A 25,954-nucleotide genomic window follows, 5' to 3' on the forward strand; every position below is an offset into this window, starting at 1 on the left:
TTTGAAAGAATTAACAAAACTGATAAACCACTAGCCAGGTTGATCAAAAAGAAAAAGAAAAAAACCCAAATAAATAAAATCAAGAATGAAAGAGATCACAACCAACACAGCAGAAATAAAAACAATAATAAGAGAATATTATGAGCAACTATATGCCAACAAATTGGGCAATCTGGAAGAAATGGACAAATTCCTAGAAATATATAAACTACCAAAAATGAAACAGGAAGAAATAGAAAATTTGAACAGACCCATAACCAGTAAAAAAATGGAATTAGTAATCAAAAATTTCCCAATAAAAAAGAGTCCAGGGCCAGATGGCTTTCTAGGGGAATTCTACCAAACATTTAAAGAAGAGTTAACACCTATTTTTTTTTTAAGCTGTTCATAAAAATAGAAATGGAAGGAAAACTTCCAAACTCATTCTACGAGGTCAGCATTACCTTGATTCTAAAACCAGACAAAGACCCCACAAAAAGGAGTTCTACAGGACAATTTCCCTGATGAACATGGATGCAAAATATTCTCAATAAGATACTGGCCAACTAGATCCAACAATAGATTAAAAGAAATATTCATCACAATCAAGTGGGATTTATACCTGGGATGCAAGGCTGGTTCAATACCTGCAAATCAATCAATGTGATACATCACAATAAAAGGACAAAAACCACGTGATCCTCTTAATAGATGCAGAGAAAGCATTAGACAAAATACAGCATCCTTTCTAGATAAAAACCCTCAAGAAAGTAGGGATAGAAGGATAATACCTCAAATTCATAAAAGCCATATACTGCTTATATCATCTTCAACAGGGAAAAACTGAGAGCTTTCCCCCTAAGGTCAGGAAGATGACAGAAATGTCCACTCTCACCACTGTTTTTCAACATAGAATTGGAAGTCTTAGCTTCAGCAATCAGAGAACACAAAGGAATAAGAGGCATCCAAATTGGAAAGGAGAAGTCATACTTTCACTCTTTGCAGACGACATGATACTCTATATGAAAAACCCAAAAGATTCTACCAAAAAACTGCTAGAACTGATCCATGAATTCAGCAAAGTCGCAGGATATAAAATCAATGCACAGAAACCGGTTGCATTTCTATACAACAATATTGAAGCAACAGAAAGAGAATTCAAGGAATTGATCCCATTTACAACTGCACCAAAAACCATAAAATACCTAGGAATAAATCTAACCAAAGAGGTGAAAAACTATACACTGAAAACTATAGAAAGCTTATGGAATTGAAGAAGACACACACCAAAAAAGGGGAAAATATTCCATGCTCCTGGATTGGAAGAACAAATATTGTTAAAATGTTGATACTACCCAAAGCAATCTACCTATTTAATTCAACCCCTATCAAAATAACACCAGCATTTCTCATAGAACTAGAACAAACAATCCTAAACTTTGTATGGAATTAGAAAAGACCCCAAATAGCCAAAGCAATCCTGAAAAAGAAAACCAAAGCTGGAGGCATCACTATCCCAGACTTCAAGATGTATTACAAAGCTGTAATCATTAAGACAGTATGGTATTGGCACAAAAACAGACACTCAGATCAATGGAACAGAATAGAGAACCCAGAAATTGACCCACAAACATATGGCAAACTAATTTTTGACAAAGGAGGAAAGAATATCCAATGGAATAAAGACAGTCTCTTCAGACAGAAAATGGTCTTGCGAAAACTGGACAGCGAAATGTAGAAGAATGAACCTGGACCACTTTCTTACATCATACACAAAAATAACCTCAAAATGGATGAAAGACCTAAATGTAAACAGGAAGCCATCAAAATCCTCGAGGAGAAAGCAGACAAAAAACCTCTTTGACCTTGGCCGCAGCAACTTCTTACTCAACAAGTCTCCAGAGGCAAGGGAACAAAAGCAAAAATGAATTTTTGGGACTTCATCAAAATAAAAGCTTCTGCACAGCAAAGGAAACAATCAGCGAAACTAAAAGACAACCGATGGAATGGGAGAAGATATTTGCAACATATCAGATAAAGGGTTAGTATCCAGAATCTATAAAGACTTACCAAACTCAACACCCCAAAAACAAATAATCCTGTGAAGAAATGGGCAGAAGACATGAATAGATGTTTCTCCAAAGAAGACATCCAGATGGTCAACAGACACATGAAAAAATGCTCAACATCATCATCAGGGAAATACAAATCAAAACCACAATGAGATACCACCTCAAACCAGTCAGAATGATTAAAATTAACAACTCAGGCAACAACAGATGTTGGTGAGGATGTGGAGAGAGAAGATCTCTTTAAACTCCTGTTGGGAATGCAAACTGGTGCAGCTACTCTGGAAAACAGCATGGAGGTTCCTCAAAAAATTAAAAACAGAACCAGCCTACAACCCATAATTGCACTGCTAGGTAAATATCCAAATGATACAGGTGTGCTGTTTAAGGGACACATGCACCCCAATGTTTATTGCGGTGCTATTGACAATAGTCAAAGTATAGAAAGAACCCAAATGCCCATCGATGGATAAATGGATAAAGATGTGGTGTGTGTGTGTATGGAGTATATATATATATACAATGGAGTATTACTCGGCAATGAAAAAGAATGAAATCTTGCCCTTTGCAACAACGTGGATGGAACTAGAGGGTATTATGCTAAGTGAAATTAGAGAACGACAAATATCAAATGACCTTACTCATATGTGGAATTTAAGATACAAAACAGATGAACATAAGGGAAGGGAAGCAAAAATAATATAAAAACAGGGAGGGGGACAAAACATAAGAGATTCTTAAATACAGAGAACAGAGGATTGCTGGAGGGGTTGTGGGTGGGGGGATGGCTAAATGCACAATGGGCATTGAGGAAGACACTTGTGGGATGAGCACTGGATGTTATACTTAGGGGATGAATCACTGGATTCTTCTCCTGAAATTATTGCACTATATGCTAACTTGTATGTAAATTAAAAAGTAAAAATAAATTAAAAAAATAAAACAATGGTAATTAATATATGATTTTTCTAAGTATGGTTTTGGAACTTGAGTAATGATCATATGGTTTCTTACTTCCTTGTGTTATGAATTACATAAATAGAATTTTGTTGTGGCACTAGGTGGCTCAGTTGGTAGAGTATGTGATTCTTGATCTTGGAGGCATGAGTTCAAGCCCCACATTGGGCACATAGATTACTTAAAAAAATGAAGTGTAGAATTTTTTTTTGTTGAACTACTTTGCATTCCCTGGGCTACATTCTTCTTGGCCATGGTGTGTTCACTACTCAGGTTATCAGGTAACTGAGAGATTTGATTTGCTCTTCATTTGTTGGGGAATTTCCCAACTGTAATGTTGGTTTACAGTGCTTTGGACAAGGGGAATGTGTACATGTGCATGTGTCTATATGTGCTTTGTCAGTGGTGTTAATTATCTGTCCCTATGAAACAAGCCACTCAACACATGGTGTCTTTATGCCACAACATTTTATTAGCTCTCATGATTCTGTGGGTTGATGGGGCTCAGCTGGGTCATTCTACAGATCTTACTTGGGTTCTGCACGCAGCTGCACTCAAATGCTACCTCCCCATCTCTGTATGGTCTCCAGTGAGCTGGCTGGGCTTCTTACCTGGCATCTCAGGACTCCCATAGTTAAGACATTGGAAGCGGGTGCTGCTATTTTTCTGAGAGGCTAGGCTTGGTACTGAATGAGTCCCACTTCCATCACAGCCCACCAGTCAGCCCAGATGAGTGAAGGCCCTGTGAACCCCACAAAGACAGGAGTACAGGGTGGCCACCACAGCCAGATTTGGTGTTAGTGTTCTGGTGTCTCAAATGAGTTGATGCTCATTCCTTTGTCTTTTAAAAACAGAATTGTAACCTTAAAAATAGCTTTAATACTTACAGAACAATTTGGGTATGAATCTTTGGGGGAGAAATGTTGACCTTTGATAAATTTTTAAATTTTCTTTAATTTTTGGTCAAAGTGTTGACTTTTTCTTGAGTAAATTTTAGTTAATTGTATTTTTCCAAATCAATTTTAATCTGTATTTTGAAGTATATTGAAATGTTTTACTTTTCTGTACATATGGTTATTCCTAATATTATATATCTGCTTTCCCTTTTTTGTCTTAGTCATACAAGTTTTTTAAAAATGGTATCTATAATGATATGTATTAATTTTTCCGGATGTAGAGGGAGATGCAGATTTCAGATGATGTATTGCTTTAAACAATTTATATTATTTAGGATGGGTTGAATTTATTATTCTATTTTGTGATTTTACAAGAAACACTTAATATATTCACATGGTACAAAACATATGTGTATAGGGGCACCTGGGTGGCTCAGTCAGTTAAGCATTCAACTCTTGATTTCCACTCAGGTCAGCCACATAGTGTCTGATACTGAGCACAAAAGTAGGCATAGACAGTATATAAGTGAATAGGTGTGACTATGCCATTCAAACTATTTATAAAAACAGGTCATGAAGCTAGGCTTAACCTATAGTGTGTAGTTTGCCACCATTGTTCTTCTATTCCTGACTTCTGTGATCTTCATTATTTCCTTTCTTCTGCTCACTTTGGGCTTCTTTGTTCTTTTTCTAGTTATTTAAGGTGGAAGTGGAGGTCATTGATTTGAGACCTTTTTAATACAGGAATTTAAGACTATGAATTTTCCACTAAGTAATGCTTTAGCTCCACACCTCAAATTTGATAAGTTGTGTTTTCATTTCCTTTCAGTTCAAAATATTTTCTAATTTCTCCTGATTTCCATGAACTGAATAGTTCATGAATTATTTAACAGTGTATTATTGTTTCTAAATATTCGAGCATTTCCTAGATATCATTCCGGTCTTCATTCCTAATTTAATTCCATTTTGGTCAGAGAAAGTACTTTGTATGACTTAAATTGTTTTAATTTTTTTTGTGACTTGTTTCAAGGTCCACAACATGGTCTGTCTTTGTAAATATTCTAGGTGCACTTCTGCTGTTGTTGGAGACTATAAATGTCAATTGTTTGATAGTGTTGTTCATGTCTACTGGATCCAATCTCCTTGTTACTCCAGTCCCAGCCAGAAGTCTGTGAATGAAGAACTGTGCCCTTTGATGAGTTTTGACAAATGTATACAACCATGTAACTCAAACTATATTGAAACTATTTTAACAACTAGTAGAACTAGTTCCCATTCATTGCTCTTCTTTTTTAAATTTTCCATATTATTTTATTGCTTATCTAGCTGTACATGTAAACTTTAGAACTGTCCAACTCTGGAAAAGGGAATTGGAGAAAGGAACACCCACTTGTGTTTTTATTGGAGCTATATTACATTAATCAGTTAATTTAGAAGAACCAACTTTATGTTGTTGAGTCTCCCTATCCAAGAACTGATGTTTCCATCTGTTCTGGTCTTTTTAAGTGGGCTCCATGCACAATGTGGAGCTTGAACTCACAATCCCCAGATCAAGAGTCGTATGCTCTGCCAACTGAGCCAGCCAGGCAGGCACCCCTATTCCAGTCTTTTGTGTATTTCCATAGTGCTTTAAGACAGACAGAAAGGGATGGGGCACAGCAGCTTGAGGGTAGTGGCTGACTCCAGGAAGGAGAAAGAGGTTGACAGCAACAGAACAGGGGCTGCACCTCCTTCTACATGTAGCAGAAGGATTTTTAATACATCTAGCTGATGGGCACAGGAGTGTTTCTTATAAAACTATTTTTCTATTTAAAATATTTAATAAAAACTTAGAAGTTAAAACAATTTTAATAGAAAAGAGTTTTTGTAAATACAGTGACTCTTCATTGTACAGTAGTTTATTCTCATAAACCAAATAACCATAACTTATGTATATTTTGGATATAAAACTAGACTTTTCTTTTTTCTTTACATATAATACAATTTCCAGTGTGATGACATTTCAATGAGGGAAAGATTGCATTCGCAATACCATCATCCCTGAGACCACAGACCTAAAATAAGCACTCTCCAAACATCTTCCTGTGGTAGAGCAGTCCCTGAAGAGGGGGCTTCCCCTCCATTGTCTTTGATTGCAGGGTTGACAGTCTCAGCAAGGAGTCTTTCTAGAATGTTTGTACAGACACAGCTTGAGAATGCTAATGATCTAAACCCAAAGCAGTAACAGTGAAAAGATGAAACTGTCCAGAGCCCTTATTTTTCATTTTACTCTCTGTAGCCAAGGTCAAAGGTACAACATTGAAATTGATTGATTTTACCATTTTTCTTTTAGTCTTACTTCACTGAAAGCTACCCATAATTGTTTCACCAATGAGTAGCAAAACTGAGAATTTTACTGGAGAAATTACCCAGGACTACTAATAAAAATGTAGTCTTTTCCAGCATGTCTATTTCCTGAGCAGCTGGCACAGTAGACATTTTTAAACGTGTGTAAGGTGAACAAGAAATCAGAAATCTATGTCCAAGGGTGCACAACCAATGAACGTTAGGATATTATGACATCATGGTGGCTTAATTTTAAAAGATATTCTTTCAAAATGAATTCCAGGAAAACAAGCAACCTTCACACAGAGAGGGAAGCTGAAGCGATCTTACTGATGAGTCTGTTGAGAGCTCTAACTTTTTCTTCCAGGATACAGTTTTTCTTCTCAGCATCTCGTAGTTTCTCTTCGGTGACCTGAAGTGCCTTTGTCAGGTGAGCATTTTCCACATAGAGATCCTTGAGCAGCAAATGAGATTTTGTGTTCTTTTCAAACTAGGGAGGAGAGAAAAACCATACTTTACTATTATTCTAGTGCAGAAATGTTGCATGACAGCTTGCCCCTCCCACTCTTTCAAGTGTGTTTGGAACACAGTTCCAGGGTTTTTACATATCTCATACACAAACATTGGGTATAATGACAATTTTTATTAAACCTGGCATGAAAGATGAAATTTAAGTCAACTTTATGAGAGTTGATTTTACCATGAAATGAAGATATAAAAGATCAAAATCACCAGCCTTAAATTTTTTTTAACCATTTATTCATTTTTGAGAGAGACAGAGTGCAAGCAGGGGAGGGGAAGAGGGAAAGGGAGACACAGGATCCGAAGCAGGCTCTAGGCTCTGAACTATCAGCACAGAGCCTGATGCAGGGCTTGAACTCGTGAACTGCAAGATCATGACCTGAGCTGATGCTTAACCGACTGAGCCATCCAGCTGCCCTAAAATCACCAGTCTTTAAAAAGGGCTACTCAACATAACATAAAACATGTCATTCTGGTTCTTATCAGTGTGCTCTGCAGGGCCACCATGTCTCACAGGACACACTCTGACACTACATCCACCCTGGGAACCCCAGGTGCATGGGCTGGTCACCACACACGATAGCCATGGCGATGGGGACACAAGGCCACTCTAGTTATGAGTCCTTGTTCAAGATACAGTGCCAACCGGGGTCCTAGCCTTGGGCTTCAAAAGTAAATACTACATTCATTCATTCAACAAGTACTGCCAGACATACTGCGCAATGATCTTGCTCTCAGGAGCACATATTCTGATGGAAGTGGACATGCCAGAAACAAATACATGGTGTGGAGGCATGACAAGTGCTAAGAGAAAACCCCACATAACTGAACTCAAGTCTGCCTGCCTGATGTACAGCAAACACAATCACTCAGCATGGAGTTATGTGTCAAGGAGAGATAGCCAAAGGAGGAGATGGAGATGGGAGGGCAGGACTCTAACCTCCCTCCCCCCAAGGAGAAGAGTCAGGGATGTTTACAGGCAAACAAAAAAGATCTTGGTGAAAAGTTACAGCTGCACTTACTAGTCCTATTAACACTCAGGTTACTACTGGTTTCACCAGGAGGCGACAGATAGCTGAGGGAGTTCCTATTTCGGTTGGGGTGAATAGGGAAAGCTTCTCTGTCCATTGACATTTGAACAGAGATCTGAACAAAGCAGGGCAAGGAGCACTGAGCCTGTCTGGATGTGAACATTCCAGGCAAAGGGAGGAGCAGGTGCAAAGGTCCAGAGCCTGGCCAGGCTGGGGATGGCTGGAATGGCCAGAGACCTGGGGCTGGGGGGGCATGGCAGTGAGAAGCCCACTGAAAGAAAGTTACAGCTGACACGCTGGCTGGGTGCCACCGAGGGCTGGGGGCAACTAGATCCTGCAGAGCCTTGGAGGCCTCTGTAGGAACTCTGCCTGGTACTCTTAGGGCTGTGAGAGGCCTGGAGGGCTCCGAGTAGAAGGGCCAGCACCTCAACCATGTTGGGAAAGCACTGCTGCCACTACTGCACTGAGAACATAGCCCAGGAGGAAACAAGGACACTGTAGGGCACAGAGGATGAGAGTGGGAGTGAGAAGAGGCTGGATTCTGCATCCCTTCTGAGGCTGAGCTGGCGGGTTCACTTGCAGACACTGTGGGGGCATCCACCACAACACCAACATTTTGGACTTCAGCCAGTGACATGAGTGAACACAAGAGAAGGCAGGTGAGGGTGTCCAGATAACCCTCTGCAGGTACTTTGGTAAAAAGGGGCAGAGGCAGGGCCAGGGCTCCTTTACCTTTGGATTCAGGCGGCAGTGAGGGCCTGGGAGAAGGGAGGGTCTGGGCGTTGTGGCACATGCACGGTCACAGGTGGCTGGTTCACTTGGCTAGAGCATAAGCTAGTTCTGAGGTGGGGTGGGGTGGGGTGGGTGTAGGGCTGTGGACAGGACCTCACCGCACAGGGGCAGGTGTGCAGGAGCCACAGGATTTAACCAAGACTGAGGATCTGTCAGGCAAGAGGAAGCAAACTGTGGCTTTGTGTAAGAGAATGACCGTAGGGCAAGGGGGGTCGTGACACTTGGGAGTCAGTGGATGGCAGGGAGGGAGCTGCAAAGCCAGGAGCATGGTCAGGGAGGGAGGTGTGACTCCCACTGGGACCTCCCACCTCCCAGGGAACAAGAGGTGGCCTGGACATTTCATCCTGTTTGGGCTCAGTTCAGGAGCCCTCTAAACAGACTTGACTACTATAATGAAAATATTTCTGCAGATTCTCATACTTAATTTCTTCTAGCTCTGAACAGAACTATTCTGGAGTAGCTGGTGTTTGGCTGAGCCTTTTCTCTGTCTCCTGCTTCGTTCTAGCCTTGCCTCCCCATCCCATCACCCTCCATGCTGGCTGCCCAGCCACCAGTTCTTACTGATTGACCTTGCTGGCTGAATTCAACTGTGGGCTTTCATCAAGCAGAACAGCTATGGCCTTCTTTTTTTTGGTCTTTGCAGCCTATTGAAGCCCAAATATTTTCTTTTCCCCCAGAGTGATTTATTTAAAAATATAGATCATATCATGCTCTTGATTAAAATCTTCAGATAGCTTCTAACTGCCATCAGAAATAAAATAAAATCCCAGGGCACCTGGGTGGCTTAGTCGGTTAAGCATCCAACTTCAGCTCAGGTCATGATCTCATGGTTCGTGTGTTTCAGCCCTGTGTCAGGCTCTGTGCTGATAGCTCAAAGCCTGGAGCCTACTAAGGATTCTGTGTCTCCCTCTCTCTGCCCCTCCCCACTCATTCTATGTATCTCTCTCTCTCTCTAAGAATAAACATTAAAAAAAAAGTAAAATAAAATCCAAACTCCTAACATTGAGGGGGTCCTGCCCACCCGCACCCACCCATCTGCTCATAGCAGCTACAGCCACCTCCCTGGCAGTCTGCTGATGTACTCCACTTGGTCCCATCTAAGGACATGTACCTGAACTGCTCCTCTGCTTGGATGCCCCTCCTGCTCGGGGTCTGGCATGTCCCCTAGCACACAGGGAAACACATGGGTGCCCTTTTATGACACTCCCATTGACTGGAGGTGCTACAGGCATTCAGCCCAACACTGCATAGGACAGTCCCACCACATGAGTACCTCTCTTCCAAAAAGCCAACCTGGCCTCCACTGGGGGGTGGGGGGGGGGGGTCAGAGCCAGATTTCCATGGCTGTCATTGGTGTCTGCTCCTGTGCCATCTCTTCAGAGTGGTCCCCAACCATCCCCACCACGTGCCATCCATCTCTTCTTGAGAGTGAGCATTTCTCATCACCTGAGGTCATATATCTTGTCATTGTCTCCACTGCCAGAACGTAAGGCCCAGGGGCCCATCTTAGAGTCTTCCTAGAACAATGAATGCCATGATACATGACGGGTGCTCAGTAAGTATCTGCCCAGTGACTGAATAAATAAATGAATAAATGAACGTCCTTTCTGAGATTATGTGAACACCTCTCAAATGTACCTTAAAATAATTCCCAAAACAAACACAATATACAAATACAGTGTAGGGAATATAGGTTAAAAAATCAATTTTTCTATTGATTGCTTTTAGCTGTTAATCTTCTGAAAAAAATTTGTACATTCAGTTTCTCAAAGTTTAGATGGAGCCCTAGGTTCAGTGGTTCCAAATGAACATGGGGGCTCTCTGTGTTCTATGAGGACAGTCTCTCCCTGGATTAGCTACTTGAACACCCATGGAAGGAGAAAGTTCAGAAAGTGCATGTGGCAATGACAGACATCCATCACTGACCTGCTCTTTCAGCTCAGCTACTTTCTCTTGGAGGAGCATGTCCACGTTCTTCAGAGCTCTTCCCACCGCTTCCACCCGCTCTTCAGTGTCTTTCAGCTCCTTTTCATGTTCTTCCTGTCACAAAAGGTTACAGACCAATAATTTACATTTCTAAAAGAATCATCTCAGGCTTATTCAGAGTGGAAATTAGCTAAAATGTACATATCTGAGAGCAAAGGGAGAGCCTTTCATCTGCACAGAGTAACAGACACACAATGTTCTGCCACAGGTCACAAAGCTTACACTGCTCTTTGTAGTTCAAGAATTAGCAGACTGCTTTCCTGGGCATTTAATCATAAATTATTCCAAAGTGAGTTTCCCCAAATGTGTTACTGAGTATTTTTAAAGGATTTCTGATTAAATTTCTTTGTTTTGTCAATATTCTATCACGGTTGAACTTATTTCCTGCTTAACATTTTTGCACAATGCGGATAGGTTATTCTTCATTGGGATTTATGCTTCACAAACATCAAATCTTACCGACCTTTTGAGTCTTGCTCCAATTTCTTCCTCATGGAAGCACCCTCTTGTCCTCAGGCTCCTATCTCCACACCCTCCCACCCCGACATTTCCCAATGAACTGCACTGTGGCATTTCAGGATGTAGGTGTTTTCTCAGCCTTTTATTTTTATTATTATTATTTTTTAATGTTTATTTATTTTTCAGAGAGAGAGACAGAATGTGAATGGGTGAAGGACAGAGGGTGAGGGAGAAACAGGATCTGAAGCAGGCTCCAGGCTGAGCTGTCAGCACAGAGCCTGATTCAGGGCTCAAACTCATGAACCATGAGATCATGACCTGAGCTGAAGTCAGACGCTTAACTGACGGAGCCACCCAGGTGCCCCCCCCTCCCAGCCTTTTAAATTAAACGCTTAAGTCGGGTACACACATGCCAAACTATTCAAGCATTTTAAAAGTGCCAATTCTGATGCCTCACACTGATGCTTTTAGTGGGAACCACTGGCACCCAACTTTTACAGGTGAGGAAGCTGAAGCAGAGAAGTTAAGTAACTGGCCAAAGTCACTCAGCTAGGAGATGGTGAAGCCTGGATACAATCTCTGCAGTCCGTGCCCTGAGCCACAGTATCCTGCTCTTTAAGGCAACAACTCTGTTTCTATGTCTCTAGATGCCTAATGCAGTGCCTGATATACAGCCGGGGTCCCCAAGGGTGTGCCACCACCTCACTGGCCTTTTGTCCCACCATCTTCCTCTTGCTTCCCTCTCATCCTTGCTATCCTTAAATAAGGCCATTACCACCTCAGGGCCTTTGCACATACTGCTCCTGCTACTTGTAGCACTCTCTCCAGATAAGTGAATGGCTTGTTCTCTCAACTCCAGCACGTCTTGGCTCAAGTAACACGTTGGTGAGGCCTTCTCTGGCCACCATCCCGCTCCAGAGCACTCATCAACTCATCACCATCTGACATGCTATCCTCATGACTCATGTTTTCATTTGTCTCCCCACCACACCAGAATATAGGCTCCAGGAGGGCACAGGCTTTTGCCATGTGTGTCTGTTTCTGTATCTCCCCTACCTAGATCAGTGTGCACCCAAATAAATAACTTCTGCAGTCTTTGTGTGCCTGTGGGTAGATTTTTTTTCAGTCTGCAAAATGGTTTCAGATTCTTTTTAAATTAGATGCATCATTTGGAAACTGGGAATGTTTCTGTAAAAATCTAGTTTCTGGCTTTCCTTTGAAATTAGGAGAATTGGCACACAGGGCCTGTGATTCCACAGGACTACATGGGTGGGACTGCCACCCACAGCTTCCCTCATGGCCTCTGTATCACCACATTTCTGGCCCTGTAAGCAGTTTTGAGTGTGTGGTCCCTAACATTTAGCCATGTGGCCTACCACAGACATGTGCAGCCCCCAAAGACAACCTGTCTGGGTGGACCTGTTGCCCCCATGTTGGAGAGACCTTTTGGGTCAGCTGGCTTATCACTCTGAGGGGGTGGGAGATGCCTTCTCCAAGAGGTTTGCCATCCCTCCCTGATCCATCTTTAACCCCTGTTAGAATCCCACGTTGTTCACAGTGAAAATCAGGGGCCTGCAGCTGTGGTATAACCAGACTTCTACGAGTTGGGATGGCAGTTTTTGGCTGAGTGATCAGTGATCCAGTCTCGCCACCCCTGGCACCATCACCTGGGCCTCACAGCCCTTGTCTCCACTCACCCACTGTGTTTCCAGCCGCCTCCCCTTCTCCTTCTGGAGAATGCACTCGTCACGGAGCTGCTGAGTGGCCTGCCGCTCCTCTTCCAGTAGCTGCTGCAGCTCGGCCATGTGGTCCTGAGGCACCAGCCACTGCATCTGCTCCTGCAGCTGGTGGACCTCCTCTGAGTGCTGGGACTGTGCCAGCCTTAGCCTCAGGTTGGCTCCATGCAGCTGCACCAGGAAGAAGGCCATGATAGTGCTGGTGTGATTGCTGAAAGCTATGGGGTCATTACTAGACCTGCAAAACTCCATGCTTACAGATACCCTACAAATGGAAGGGCACACAAGGCATCCTTATTCCTTGTTCCATGCATCTGCAGCTACATGTAAGGTTCATAAAGAACCTATTCATTTGTATTCTGACAGCCAAACTCTGGTTTAGCCAGAGTTTCTACACAGAGAGAGTCAAGAAGACTCAGGTCTGTAGCCTCAAAGTGATGACACTGAGGTTTCCTGCTGCACCCATGGGAGAATCATGCCATACCCTGTCCAGTTTACATTTCAGCAAACTTCATGGAGTCTGTTTAACAATTATAATCCATGCAGGCCATGCATGGTGATTTTCCTTTAGGCAGAGAGCTCATACTCCTTAGGCAGCTGCGACCAGGGCCACAGAGAGCAATGGAGCATATGATGAAGGCCATAGGGACCCTGGCAGCAGGTGCAGAACTACCCCAGCCCCTGGCTCCCCAACCACAGTGGATGGCAAGATTTCACTGGAGTTGTGGGTAACTTGGCCAATCCTTTTATTAAACACCATTTAAATCACTTTGATTCTAGAGGCTTCACCAAGAATATACAGAATTTCCTTGGCACCCTACAAGAACTTGCTATGTTAGCCCTCACACACCTCTGAGGCCCCATAGATGGGAGAGGGAGGTACCTCCATCAAGAGTCACACTTATGATAGGTCTGAGGTGACCATGTGATTAGAGACAGGGAGGATGCCAGCTATGGCTACTCAAGGGCAACAATGAGGCTTTAGGCCTCAGGTCGTTGTATCCCCATGCATCTCTGAGGGGCTGTCTTAGGGGGCCATGTCATCACCATCACGTGTGGCTGTTCTTAGGACAGGAGTCATCCCAGAGAAACACACCTGCACACAGTTTCCAGGATAGCTACTATGCTCTTTTGGAGGAGTGCAATATAATGACTTCTAAAATCAGATGACCAAAATATATTTTTCAGAGATATCTGGTCTTCATCCACAGATTCTAAAAATGCTTCAGAGCCACAGACGTGAAATAGATGTCTCATTATTAATGAAGGTGATTTTTGAAGTGCACCCAAGGGGAGGGGCTGGCTGCCAGGAGGGTCAACCACGTGATCAAGGATTGGAATTTTCAGTCCTATCCCCCAACCTCCCAGGAGGGGAGAGGGGTTGAAGGTTGAGTCAGCCAGTGGCCAATGACTTAGTCATGACTATATAATGAAACCTCCATAAAAACCCAAGAGCCAGCTGTTTGGTCCCTGTTTTGGAGAGCTTCTATGCTTGAGGAGGAACACTTCCATGCGCCCCCAGGCTGGGGCTCAAGCTCCCTGAGGACAGATATTTGGGACCTCACCCTATGTATCTCTTCCTCTGGCTATTGATTTGTTTCCTTTAACATATCCTTTAATGAACTGCTAAATGTTAAGTGTTTCCCTGAGTTCTGTGAGCCACTCTAGCAAATTAGTCAAACCTCAGGAGGAGGAGGCTGAAACATCCAATCTGTAGCTGGCTGGTCAGAAATACAGCTAACAGCCTGGGGGGTATGACTGGCTTCTGAGATGGGGGTAGGGAGTAGTGTTGTAGGACTACACCCTTAACCCTTAACCTGTGGGGTCTGATGCTGTCTCCAGGCAGATAGTATAAGAATGGAGTTGAATTCTCAGACACCCTGTTGGTGTCTGATAATTGCATGCTGGAACTGGGTCTGGGAACCTTGAGAAAGAGGGACAGAGAAGGGAGAGAGGAGAACCAGTTCTAAAACACACCCCCCACAAATGTAGCCCCCTCCCGACTTTCATGCTTCAGTCATCCTGCAGACGGAAGTTGAGTCCCAGCCCAGGCCCTTGTGACTCTATGTCAGAATGCCCACCCACTCCAAAGCTGTTCCTGCTCTCTGACAGCACTCCCCAACACCCTGATGCCCTCTTCCTTAGAACACACTGTTCCCATGCCCCTTGCTGCTAACTGCTACAGCTATCTCTCTGCTCTGAACACAGATGCCTGGTACAAGCTCCTGCGAGGAGGCCACTGTGTGGCCCAGTGTGAGGTCTGTGTCTGTGGCCCTACCCTGTGGCTCTCTGAGCAAGGCAAACAGCCCATAACACCGTCTCAGCTAAATTCCTCCCAAGCCCTCCTCATCTCCCTCCCTGTAGAACTGACACTGGCTAGAGCCTGGGCCAACTCTGGAGACCCCTGCCCAACTATCACTTGACAAGGGAAAGATGTCCCCAGAGACCACTGGGGCAGCCCATGCCAGGAAAAGAGGGCCATTGTGTTCTGGGATCAGGGGCATGGCAGTAAGCCACCTCAGCCATCGGCTGCTCCCACCTGAGCTCACAGGCTGCTATTCCTGCCCCCTGAGGGATGGGAGCTGTGCTCTCCCTGCATTGAGAGGTGACGACTGTGTCCTCCCCCAATGGACAGGTGGGTTCTGTGCCCTCCCCTTGAATCCAAGCTGGACCAAAAAAATGTCAGGGGAGTGATGTTCTGGAATGCCCTGACACAGTCTTAAGAAGCCTGGCAGCTTCTGTCTGCTCCTCTAAGGGTGCTTGGTCACCTATCCTCTCAGAACTTCACTGCTATGCTCAGACAGCCTCATGCCACCAAGAGGCCAGGTGTGGATGCTCCAGCTGAGAAGCACCAGGGGCCCCCAGCCACCAGCCAACACCACATGCCAGCCCTGTGACCTGAGGCCTCTCAAACATCTGATCCAGCTGTGCCTTCAGATGATGCTAGCCCTAACCTCATTTGATTGCAATGGCCCCCTGAGATCTCAAGTGAAAACAGCCCAGCTGCGCTGGCGAGCCCACAGACCATGAAGGATAATGATGAACAGTGCTAGAAGCTACCAAGTTTGAGGGTGGTTTGACGTACTGCAACACAGAACCAAGATGGTCATTCCCAAGGGCATGTGATGCTTACAGCATTGTGCTCCCGTGCACCACACCTTCTGAGCTGTGCAAAGTCCCTCTGCCAGGACCTCTCATGGCCCCACCCAAGCTGCTCCCCTGCTCATACCTGTCCAGCCTGCTCTCTTTGACCTCCAGGGCGCTCCTCCTTAAAATCACCCACAACTGTGCCAGTGACAACACTGGCTCCTCCCGAGTGGTCCCGCGGCCACTCTACCATGGCTCCTCCAGAAGATCCTTAAGTACCCACAGGCTCCTCTTATTTCCCTCATGTGAACTCCCATCAATGTGGTTTTGGGGGTTCCTCTTCTAAATAACAAGGGGGAACCATCTCACATCACAGGAGAACTGCTTAAGTAAGGTCCCTTCTGCCCATGACAATGGCTGAATGCTGACTCCTGGACTCAAAGGGCTCAAGCTGGTCAAGGCAATTTCTCAAGGTTCCTTTCAGACTTAAAAACAGAGAAGGGAACCCCCAAATACTCAGAGGCACCTCTGGGAGAGCGCTTGTTTGCAGCAGGATGGCTGAAAGCCCACATGAGCCCCCAATTGCACGTCATAAAGCCCTGGGTATGTAGGGGGACCCCACAGTCAAGTCCAGCTGTGGCATCTGGGGCCAGTCAGGGAGTCTGTGAAGTTGCTCAGAGGAGGGAGGCATGCCAGTGCCACACTCAAGTGAGGGCCCTGGGCCACAGGCCAGTGAGTTAGAAACCTCTTCCACACTGCCTGGGAGGCTTCTCCCATGACCCCTCTTTTCTATCTACAGCCCCCAGCCCTCTAAGCGCAACACACATCTGAGTCCACATTGGGCCATTACACACCTGCCATTCTCTCATCCTGCTCCCCCAGGAAGAACCAGCTCCCCCTCTCTCATGTCTCTGCACACCATGCTGTCAGGGCATCCTGACATCCCTGCTTGGTCCGTCCTGCTCACATCCGCTTGTCCCAGACTGCAAGCTCTCCACTTCCCTACCTCTGTACCTTTAGAGCCTGGTGCACTAGATAAATGCTGGAGCAGGAGAGAAAGTGGGAGGCAGGAGCTCGACACCCACATGTGTATGCAATTTCAGGGCTTCTGTGCACACATAAGCCTGTGTGAGGGCAAGACGGGCACACTGAGCTTGCTAACCCAAGGGACTACTCCACCTCATGTCCTTGGATCTGACGACACTCCCCCCTCCTCAGAGGCTACCCACAGCTCTCCTTTGCTCTTCTGTTCTGCAGGTGGTGCAGCCAAAAGCACTGCTTGTCAGCCTCCTTCCCTTGTGCATAAATAGAAGCTCTGCCCATGGACTGCTCAGGGTCAACCAACCCTGGACTAGGCTCAACTTCAGTCTCAGGCCTGGTAAGTGCCCGACCAGCTGTGTAACCTCAGGGCAGCCCAATAACCTCTCTGGCCAGACCAGTCCTGGCAAGGCTCTGTCAGTGCTAAACTGTGTTGACTTTCCTCCCAGCTGAGACACAGCCATTGGCCATCATGCACACCCACCTGATTTTGACTTTCTTCAAGGGTCTCTCTCAGCTGTGACTGTGACAGTCTCAGGCTCTGACATTCCTGATTCATGTGTTCAAGTTCAAGTTCAAGTTTTTGGATTAGCTCACTCTGTTTAAAAAAATAATTTCACAAGTACAAGAATATCTCAGCAGTCTGATGCATATTTATTTATTTATTTTAAGTTTATTTATTTTGAGAGAGAGTGTGAGCAAGCAGGAAGTGGGGGAGGGAGAAGGGGGAGGGAGGGAGGTGAGGAGGGAGGTGAAGAGAGAGAGAGAGAGAGAGAGAGAGAGAGAGGGAGAGATTGAGAGAGAGAATATCCCAAGCAGGTCCCATGCTATCAGCATGGGAACCCAACGGGGGCTCCATCTCATGAACTATGAGATCACGACCTGAGCCAAAATCCAGAGTCAGACACTTAACTAACTGAGCCACCCAGGCACCCCATCAGTCTGATACATGTTTAATGCAGAAACTTCAGAAATTTATAGAAAAGCAAAAATGACAAAATTTAAACCACCATGATCCCAACATTGTGCTGTGATCTCAGCCCTTCTTCCACACATGTGTTTCTATCAATAACACTGGTACAGCATTATATGCTGTGCTTTCCTCATTATATCTTGAGAATTTCCCCAAAACATTAAATATTATTGGAAAACATGATTTTTAATGACTGTACCATAATTTACTGACTCATTCAGTATTATTGATGATTCAAGCTGATTCTAATTCTGTTTTAATATTATAAATACCACAGCAATGAAAACACTTCCAGCTAAGTCTGCCCACGATGCTCAGATAAAATTCCCATAAGTAGAATTATAAAGTCAGAGCATACTGACATTCTTGAGGCACTTGATGCATATTTTACCCAAATGTCCTCCAAAGAGGTCTACCAATTTATTCTCTTAGCATCAGGATTTAATCCCTTTCTGCTACTTTTTTTTAGATATTGAGAATTTGCAAAGCTGCTGAAGCCTACAAATTTTCCAGAGCACGTACTTGTTAAGTTCCCCTCTTTACCTGAGGGGTGAGCCTACCTCCAGGCATTTTAAGGCTGTTGCTGATGTTTTTATTTATTTATTTTTTAATTTTTTTTTTTTTAACGTTTATTTATTTTTGGGACAGAGAGAGACAGAGCATGAACGGGGGAGGGGCAGAGAGAGAGGGAGACACAGAATCGGAAACAGGCTCCAGGCTCTGAGCCATCAGCCCAGAGCCCGACGCGGGGCTCAAATTCACGGACCGCGAGATCGTGACCTGAGCTGAAGTCGGACGCTTAACCGACTGAGCCACCCAGGCGCCCCATGTTGCTGATGTTTTTAGACCACTCACCTGCAGCTCCTCCTGGTGCCCGGCCTCCTCCAGTCTCTGTGTTAACAGCTGAATGTTGATGAGGTTCTTCTCGTCTTGGGCCTGGTGGACAGAGGCCTCCTCTCCTAGCTGAAGGATCTTGTGATTGAGCTGGGACACTTCATCCTTGCATTTCTGACTCTGGAGCATAACAGGTTAAAATACAGATGCCAAAGTTACTTTTTTTAAACCAGCAGCTTAATTCATATCATTCCAGTGGTTCCCAATCAGGACCCATTTTGTTCCCCAAGGAACATCTGGCAATGTCTGGAGATACTGCTGGTTATCAGAACTGGGAAGGGGAAGGCTAAGGCATCTCATGGTGGAGGCACTCAGCATCCTCCAGCTCAGGACTGATCCCACCCCAAATGGCCACAGTACTAAGGATGCAAAAACGTGCTCTACTCCCTTGAGGAAATGAGACATATCTCAACTGCCAGAAGTGGCTACATCATGAACATCCAAACCACTGCTCTGAAGATCTTCCATATTTTTCTTATTTCTTTCATGGTTATGTCCAATTATTATTTTAAGTAGTCTGAAGGAAAACACCTTGTTAAACTTGAAGTATATGAATCTCCTCAAAGTAGGCTCAGGTCATGATCTGATCTTTTGTCATTAAACACCTAAACATATCTTTCAGCAGGGTGCAGGTGGTGATTAAATTGTATATTCTGCTTTTATCCAGTATCTACTGCCCAACAGATGGTGGATGCACAACAGATGCCCACTGGGTGGCTAAGTGAATGCCCCATGAGCTGGAACGGCAACTAGAACACTGCCCCTACAGTCTCTCCCCATGGAAATGCCAGTTACTTTAAACTATTTGTTGTGAATATCTTCATATAAATCACATTTCTGCTTATTTGCTTTTTTTCCACAGCAGTCCATTCTTGAGGCTGACTGTCAGTGGCTCCAAGTGTTGGCAGAGTGGGGTTCTCTGAACCTGTTTTCAGCACTACTGGCAACACACACACACCACTCTCCCCAGGGCTGTGCTAACAACCATTTCATTTCTATGTTTTTGAAGATTTGAGAAGCAGATGATGGAACCTTGCTTGAAGTTGTTCTGATTTGGATTATTTAAGCTTAGTGAGTTTACACATTTTTCTCGTGAGGATTGCTCCTTCTGTTCTCTGTAAACAGACTATTACCTCATCCTGTGCTTGAAACCTCAAAACTGAGGGTAAAGAGGTATTTTTAACACATCGTAAGTTCATGGTTGTTGTGTCTGGTATGGAAATCTCTTGTGTTTATTACATTTTATTGTAAAAATTAAAGTTATTTTTCAATATTGGCATTCATCTTATTCTCTGAGGATAGCGTTGATTTTTTTTCATAATGGTTTGTTTTTATGATTTTTTAAACTCTAATTCCAGTAGAGTTAACATGCACTGTTACATTACTTCAGCCTTGATTTTTTTAGCAGCCAGAAATGGAATCTTCCTTCAGCTAATATTTTTGGTTACTTTTAATATTTAGTCTTTGGAAACGATTTCAAACTCATACAACAGGTGCAAAGCTATTACAGAGAACATCCACATGTCCTTCACCCAGACTTACCATCTGGCAACATTTCCCCGTGTGCTTTGTGGCTGGCTGGTACTCTCTGCACGTATATGCACACATGTGTACACACACACACACACACACACACACACACACGAGACGGTTTTCTGAGCCATGACCCTGTGTTACATGTTTCCTAAGGAGGTGAGCGTGTTCTCACATGGCTGCCATGCAGCTCTGGCTTCAGGACAAGAATCACACCACCTGCATCCTAGTCTTGTCAACTGGCCCAGTTATGACCCTTGGAGCACCCCTTCTGGTCCAGCTCAGGCAACGCCTTTATCTGTCAGGCTGTTTTAGCCTCCCTGAATGTGAGATGTTTCCATAGCCTCTGTCATGTATTAACACTGAAAATTCTGACAGATACAGTACCTCCCCGCCTTTCCCCTTCAACAGTTCCTCATTTGGGGACTGCCTGATGCTCTCTGTGACTAAGCTCAGGAGATGCCTGTGACCAGAACTCCACTCAGGTGCCACTATGTCCCCCTCAGGGCATCCCACTGAGACAATGGGGTGCCCACTGTCTCTTGGTGTCTGTGTCCATCACCTCCTTAATTCTTTCTTTTCCCCAAAGTTAGTTTATTTATTCTGGGGGGCGGGGGAACAGAGCATGAGCAGGGGAGGGGCAGAGAAAGAGGGAGAGAGAATTCCAGGCAGGCTATGTGCTGTCAGCATGGAGCCTGACATGGGGCTCAAATTCATGAACCATGAGATCATGACCTGAGCCAAAATCAAGAGTTGGATGCTTAACTGACTGAGCCATCACCTTAATTCCAACTTGTACTCACCTTAGTTTTATTGCAGAGGACAAAAGCAGTCATATCCTGATCAAATTTTAAAATAAGTGGATGTTTGTGCTAAATATGCTTACTCTGGATGTGATTATGCCTTTAGGCCTAGTTTCCAGTTTATAAGATACACAAGGGACAGAGAAGCAGACTGAATGACACTATCAGGAAACAGCTGGGCAGATCCAGAATGGGGGATGGCCTACAAGACAACTGCCAGATCTCTTCAAACAGACAGCCTTGGGGGTGAATCAGCTATTCCAGGTTAAAAAGACTAAAGACACATTGCAGCAAGCAGACCATATTTTCCAAAGACAGCCTCAATGGCATCTCTCATCCCACATCCCCTTCTGTAGTGTGACCTGGGCACTCACCCTCCCAGATGAGCCTATGTCCCTCCCTGTGCCTTGCGGGGGTCTGGGTGGAGGTGATATGGAGAGATTTCTGAGATCAGAAGCCTTATGCCTGCCTTGTGGTCCTGCTGGACCACTCGCTACCTGAATGACTCTTTGTGACACTCCCTCCCAGGCCCATGGAGAGGAGCCCCCAGATGGTTCCAGACCTGGCCTTTGGGTCACCCCAGCTGTCCAATCTTCCCATACCAGTGACATGGAGAAGAGGCAGGCCATCTGCCCTGTACCCTGTCTGGAACCCCTGACCCACAGGTTCTGTGAGCACAATAAAGTGGCTGTTTTCTGCCACCAGAACAGCATTGACAGTTCAATGCATCATCCTCAGCTGGATCCTAGTTCCAAAAAATTTACCATCTAAGACATTTTGGAATAATTATAGAAAGATGTAAATATGGTCTGAATATTGGACAGCATTAAGTAATTACAATTAAGTGTCTCAGGTGTTACAGCAGTACTGTGGTTAGGCAGAAGATGCATTCATTTTTACAAGATGCCTGTGAAATATTTAGGAGCAGAGTATCACTGTATCTGTCACTTACTTTCAAAATGTTTGAAAACACACACGCATACACATAGTACGGAGAGATACAAAGAAAGGTATAAACAAATAATAAAGCACAAAGTTAAAAACTGCCAAATTAAGGGGGCACCTGTATGGCTTAGTCGGTTAAGCATCCGACTTCGGCTCGGGTCATGATCTCTCGGTTCCTGAGTTCCAGCCCTACATCAGGCTCCGTGTTAACAACTCAGAGCCTGGAGCCTGCTTTGGATTCTGTGTCTCCCTCTCTCTCTGCCCCTCCCTTGTTCTCATTCTCTCTCTCTCTCTCTCAAAATAATAAATAAGCATTTAAAAAAAAAAACCTTGTCAAATTAAGGTTGTGGTATGTGGGTGATCAGTATGTATTATGCCAAATTTTCTGTGCCGTTATAGTTTTTCATACTAAAAAGTTGAGGGAAAGAAAACAAATGGATACCTATAATCCATTTATAAGTGTGTCCTAGGAATAAGCCCAAAAGAGGAAGGGGGCCCCAGGAAAGTCCCAGGTGGGTCATTTCACAAGAAGCTGGTCTGCAAGCAAGTACAGTCGGAAGTTTTCATCTTACACAACTCCAGGAATTGGCCACCTAATGGAGAAGACCCAAAGCAAGGTCACCACACACTCATCACGGAAACAAACACCCAAAGCTGGGAGCCCAGACAACCCACCAGTAGTCTCAGGCAGTCCCCATAGCAGAACATTCGGTGACCACACATGGGTAGAGGTGGCACCAAGAGAGAGGAGGTGTGGCACTTAACTCAAGGATGGCACAGGCTTGAGAAGCCAAACATGGCAACCCACCCTCCAGAACTAATGAGTGAGTTCAGCAAGGTGGCAGGAGGCAAGACCGACAGATGAAAACCCATTGAATTTCTGTGAACATACAGTGAACATACACAAACCCAAATTAAAAACACAATAAAATCCTGAAACCAATATTGTACTGTATGTAAACTTATTAGAATTTAAATACAAATCAATCAGAGCTGCCAGTCGATACAGCGGAGAAGTAGGGGGACCCGAAGTTCCCTCTTCCCTCAAACACAGCAGTGTTGAGGCCAGAGGACTGGAATTCTAAGAGTCCAGGCTGCAGAGTAACAGATACATCTCCAGGGGCCCACAGGGACAACTTGGTGGGCCACAGGTGCATGATTATGAACCAGGAGAGATAAAACGGGCGGCATAAGAACAGAGGGGAGGAATCCCCTCCTGTGGAGAAATAAAAGGAAGAGAAAGAGAGGCTGTGGAAGTGTGGGATTGTATTTTGACAAGAGAAAAACCATGGGCTGGGGACTGGAAAAAAACAGAGAAAGATCCAATTTCTTTCTTTCTTTTTTTTTTGTCTTTGTGAAAACTTTATTTCTCTCATATAATCTCTATGTAATAATCATTAGCCAACCTTTTAAGTACATTGCAAATCTATCTTTTGCTAGTTCTAATTTTTATATAAGCAATTTTATTTTTTCCTTAAATTCCCATAGATTTTATTTTCTTCTTATGGTGCCCCACAATCTCCATTTGCCCATACTTAAGTGAATAAATATTTGTTTTAGTAGTAGATAATGTGCACAAAACCCAAAACCCAGATCTTTAATGTAGCTCTCCACAGAAAATTTTTCCTCTGATCTTAAGAGCTTTTCCAATCTCAAAACTGTTGACTATTATTCCAGAATGCAGTGGTCCATGGGTTATTCCTGACAAACAGGTAGTATTTGCCCAGTTTTCCATTAGGTACCTCCCAACTTTGGGAGGGTGGTAGTATCCAATTTCTAACAGCAGCTAGATTGGAGCCAGCTTCCCTGTTCGTGTGCCTGGGGAGAAGGAGAACCAGCCTTGGGCTTGGTAACTAGCTCAGAGGCACAGTCTGCAGTCAGAGAAACCAATCTGCTACCTTGAGTGCTGGGGGAAAAAGGCAAAGAGTCATTCCAAGGACAGAAGACCTTACTTGTACCTGCCAGCCAGAGACCTTTTGTTGGCTGGCTGAGCAGAGTGGCACTTCCCTGGAACCAGGGCGTGTGGGCAGAGTGGGATCATTTAAGACATTAGGGTTTGAATCCCAGCCAAGCACCTGGGAGGCATGGGAGACTCTGGAGCGGACAAAACCCACCCACTCGCACCCACTCAGCACAGTGAGGATGGCCTGAATAGTGGTTTGGGACACCTGGTCCAGAGAGGAGAGACTGGGGTGTCGCCATTTTTCTCCCAATCACCAAAAAGGTGGGGCTTCAGGGAAGCCGCCTACACCAAACCACGCCCTTCTGTGCCTGGTACCTGTGTATCTACAGGGGCAAGATTGACACTCACCAACCACACAGGCCCTCCTCCTGATCAGTGCAGCCACCAGTTCCAAGGCACCTAGCAGTTTTGCATTTTCTGATTTAATTCTCGGTCAATTCTTATTTTATATATATATAATATATAATATATATTTCTTCCTCTTATTTCTTCCTTTCTCTAGTCTGGCTATTCTGGTTGTTGTATTATTTAAGCAGACATATTTAATCTATTCTTTTTACACCTCTTCTGTATCTCCTTTATTATTTTCCTCTCTCTCTCTGGATTAAGCCATATAGTTTCTCTGCTTGGTCAATTTTCTTTTCTTTTCTTTTTCCCTGCCCCTATCATTTCTCTCTTTCTATGGGATAAGGTTTCTTCCACCACAACCCGCCACCTTTTTAATATTTTTTTCCAGGGTTGCTTCAACAAACAACTCAAAGCACACCTGGTAGAAGGTCCAAACCACCATTATGAGTAGGGAGATAAAGCAACCAGAGTCACAACAGAGAGAATATAACATACTCCAAAAACACCTCCTGAAGGGTCAGGCCCTGGACAGCATATGACCCCATTTTAACATAGTAGTGCTTACAGGTGCAGGACACATAACAAGCTATTAAAATACATAAGAGACAGAAAACTAGCCAAAATGGCAAAATGGAAGAATTCTCCTCAAAAGAAATTCCAGGAGAAATGACAGCTAGAGAATTGCTCAAAACAGATATAAACAATATATCTAATCAAGAATTTAGAATAATAGTCATAAGATTAATCTCTGGGCTTGAAAAAAACATAGAAGACAGCAGAGACTATTACTGCAGAGATCAAGGAACCAAAAAATAGTCACAACGAATTAAGATAAGAAATACTGTAAATGAGGTGAAAAGTAAACTAGATGCAGAGACACCAAGTATGGAAGAAGCAGAGGGGAGAATAAGTAAAATAGAAGAAAAAATTATGGAAAATAATAAAGCCAAGAAAACGAGAGATAAAAAAATACTAAACCATGAGGGGAGAATTAGAGAACTAAGTGATTCAATGAAACATAATATATCTGTATCATAGGCGTTCCAGAAGAAGAAGGAAGAGAGAAAGGGGCTGAAGGTTTACTTAAACAAATTATAGCTGAGAACTTCCCTAATCTGGGGAAGGAAGCAGACATCCAAATCCAGGAGGCTCAGAGAACTCCCTTCAGACATAACAGGAATAGGTCTTCTCCATGACATATCATAGTGAAACTGGAAAAAAAAAAACAAAGATAAAGAGAGAATTCTGAAAGCAGCTAGGGACAAATGGTCCTTAAACTACAAGGGAAGACACATAAGGGCAGTAGCAGACATGTCCACTGAAACCTGTCAGGTCAGAAGGGAGTGGCAGGAAATATTCAATGTGCTGAATAGGAAAAATATGCAGCCAAGAATCCTTTATACAGCAAGGCTGTCATTCAGAATAGGACAGATAAAGGCCTTCCCAGACAAACAAAAACTGAAGGAGTTCATGACCACTAACCCAGCCCTGCAAGAGATCCTAAGGGGGACTCTGTGAGTGGAATGCCGCAAAGACTACAGAGGACCAGAGATATCACCACAAGCATAAGACCTACAGATAATACAATGACACTAAATCCATCTTTCAATAATAATGC

The 25,954-nt window shown here is 44.1% G+C and overlaps 1 protein-coding gene across 3 annotated transcripts in view; it reads right to left on the reverse strand.

The window, feature by feature from the left end:
* Positions 1-5,730: 5,730 nt before the first annotated feature.
* Positions 5,731-25,954, reverse strand: part of NINL (ninein like) — a 158,068-nt gene continuing 137,844 nt past the window's right edge. For all 3 annotated transcript variants that reach the window (XM_042981027.1, XM_042981026.1, XM_015544012.2), the window contains 5 exons: positions 18,706-18,864; positions 17,362-17,475; positions 12,714-12,923; positions 10,498-10,611; positions 5,731-6,716 (listed from right to left, as the gene is read on the reverse strand). In XM_042981027.1, coding sequence (XP_042836961.1) covers positions 6,525-6,716; positions 10,498-10,611; positions 12,714-12,923; positions 17,362-17,475; positions 18,706-18,864 — 789 coding nt within the window. In that variant the 3' untranslated portion in view covers positions 5,731-6,524. The remainder of the gene's footprint in view (positions 6,717-10,497; positions 10,612-12,713; positions 12,924-17,361; positions 17,476-18,705; positions 18,865-25,954) is intronic.

Source organism: Panthera tigris, chromosome A3 (genome assembly GCF_018350195.1).
Source record: "Panthera tigris isolate Pti1 chromosome A3, P.tigris_Pti1_mat1.1, whole genome shotgun sequence".
Taxonomy (NCBI): Eukaryota; Metazoa; Chordata; class Mammalia; order Carnivora; family Felidae; genus Panthera; species Panthera tigris.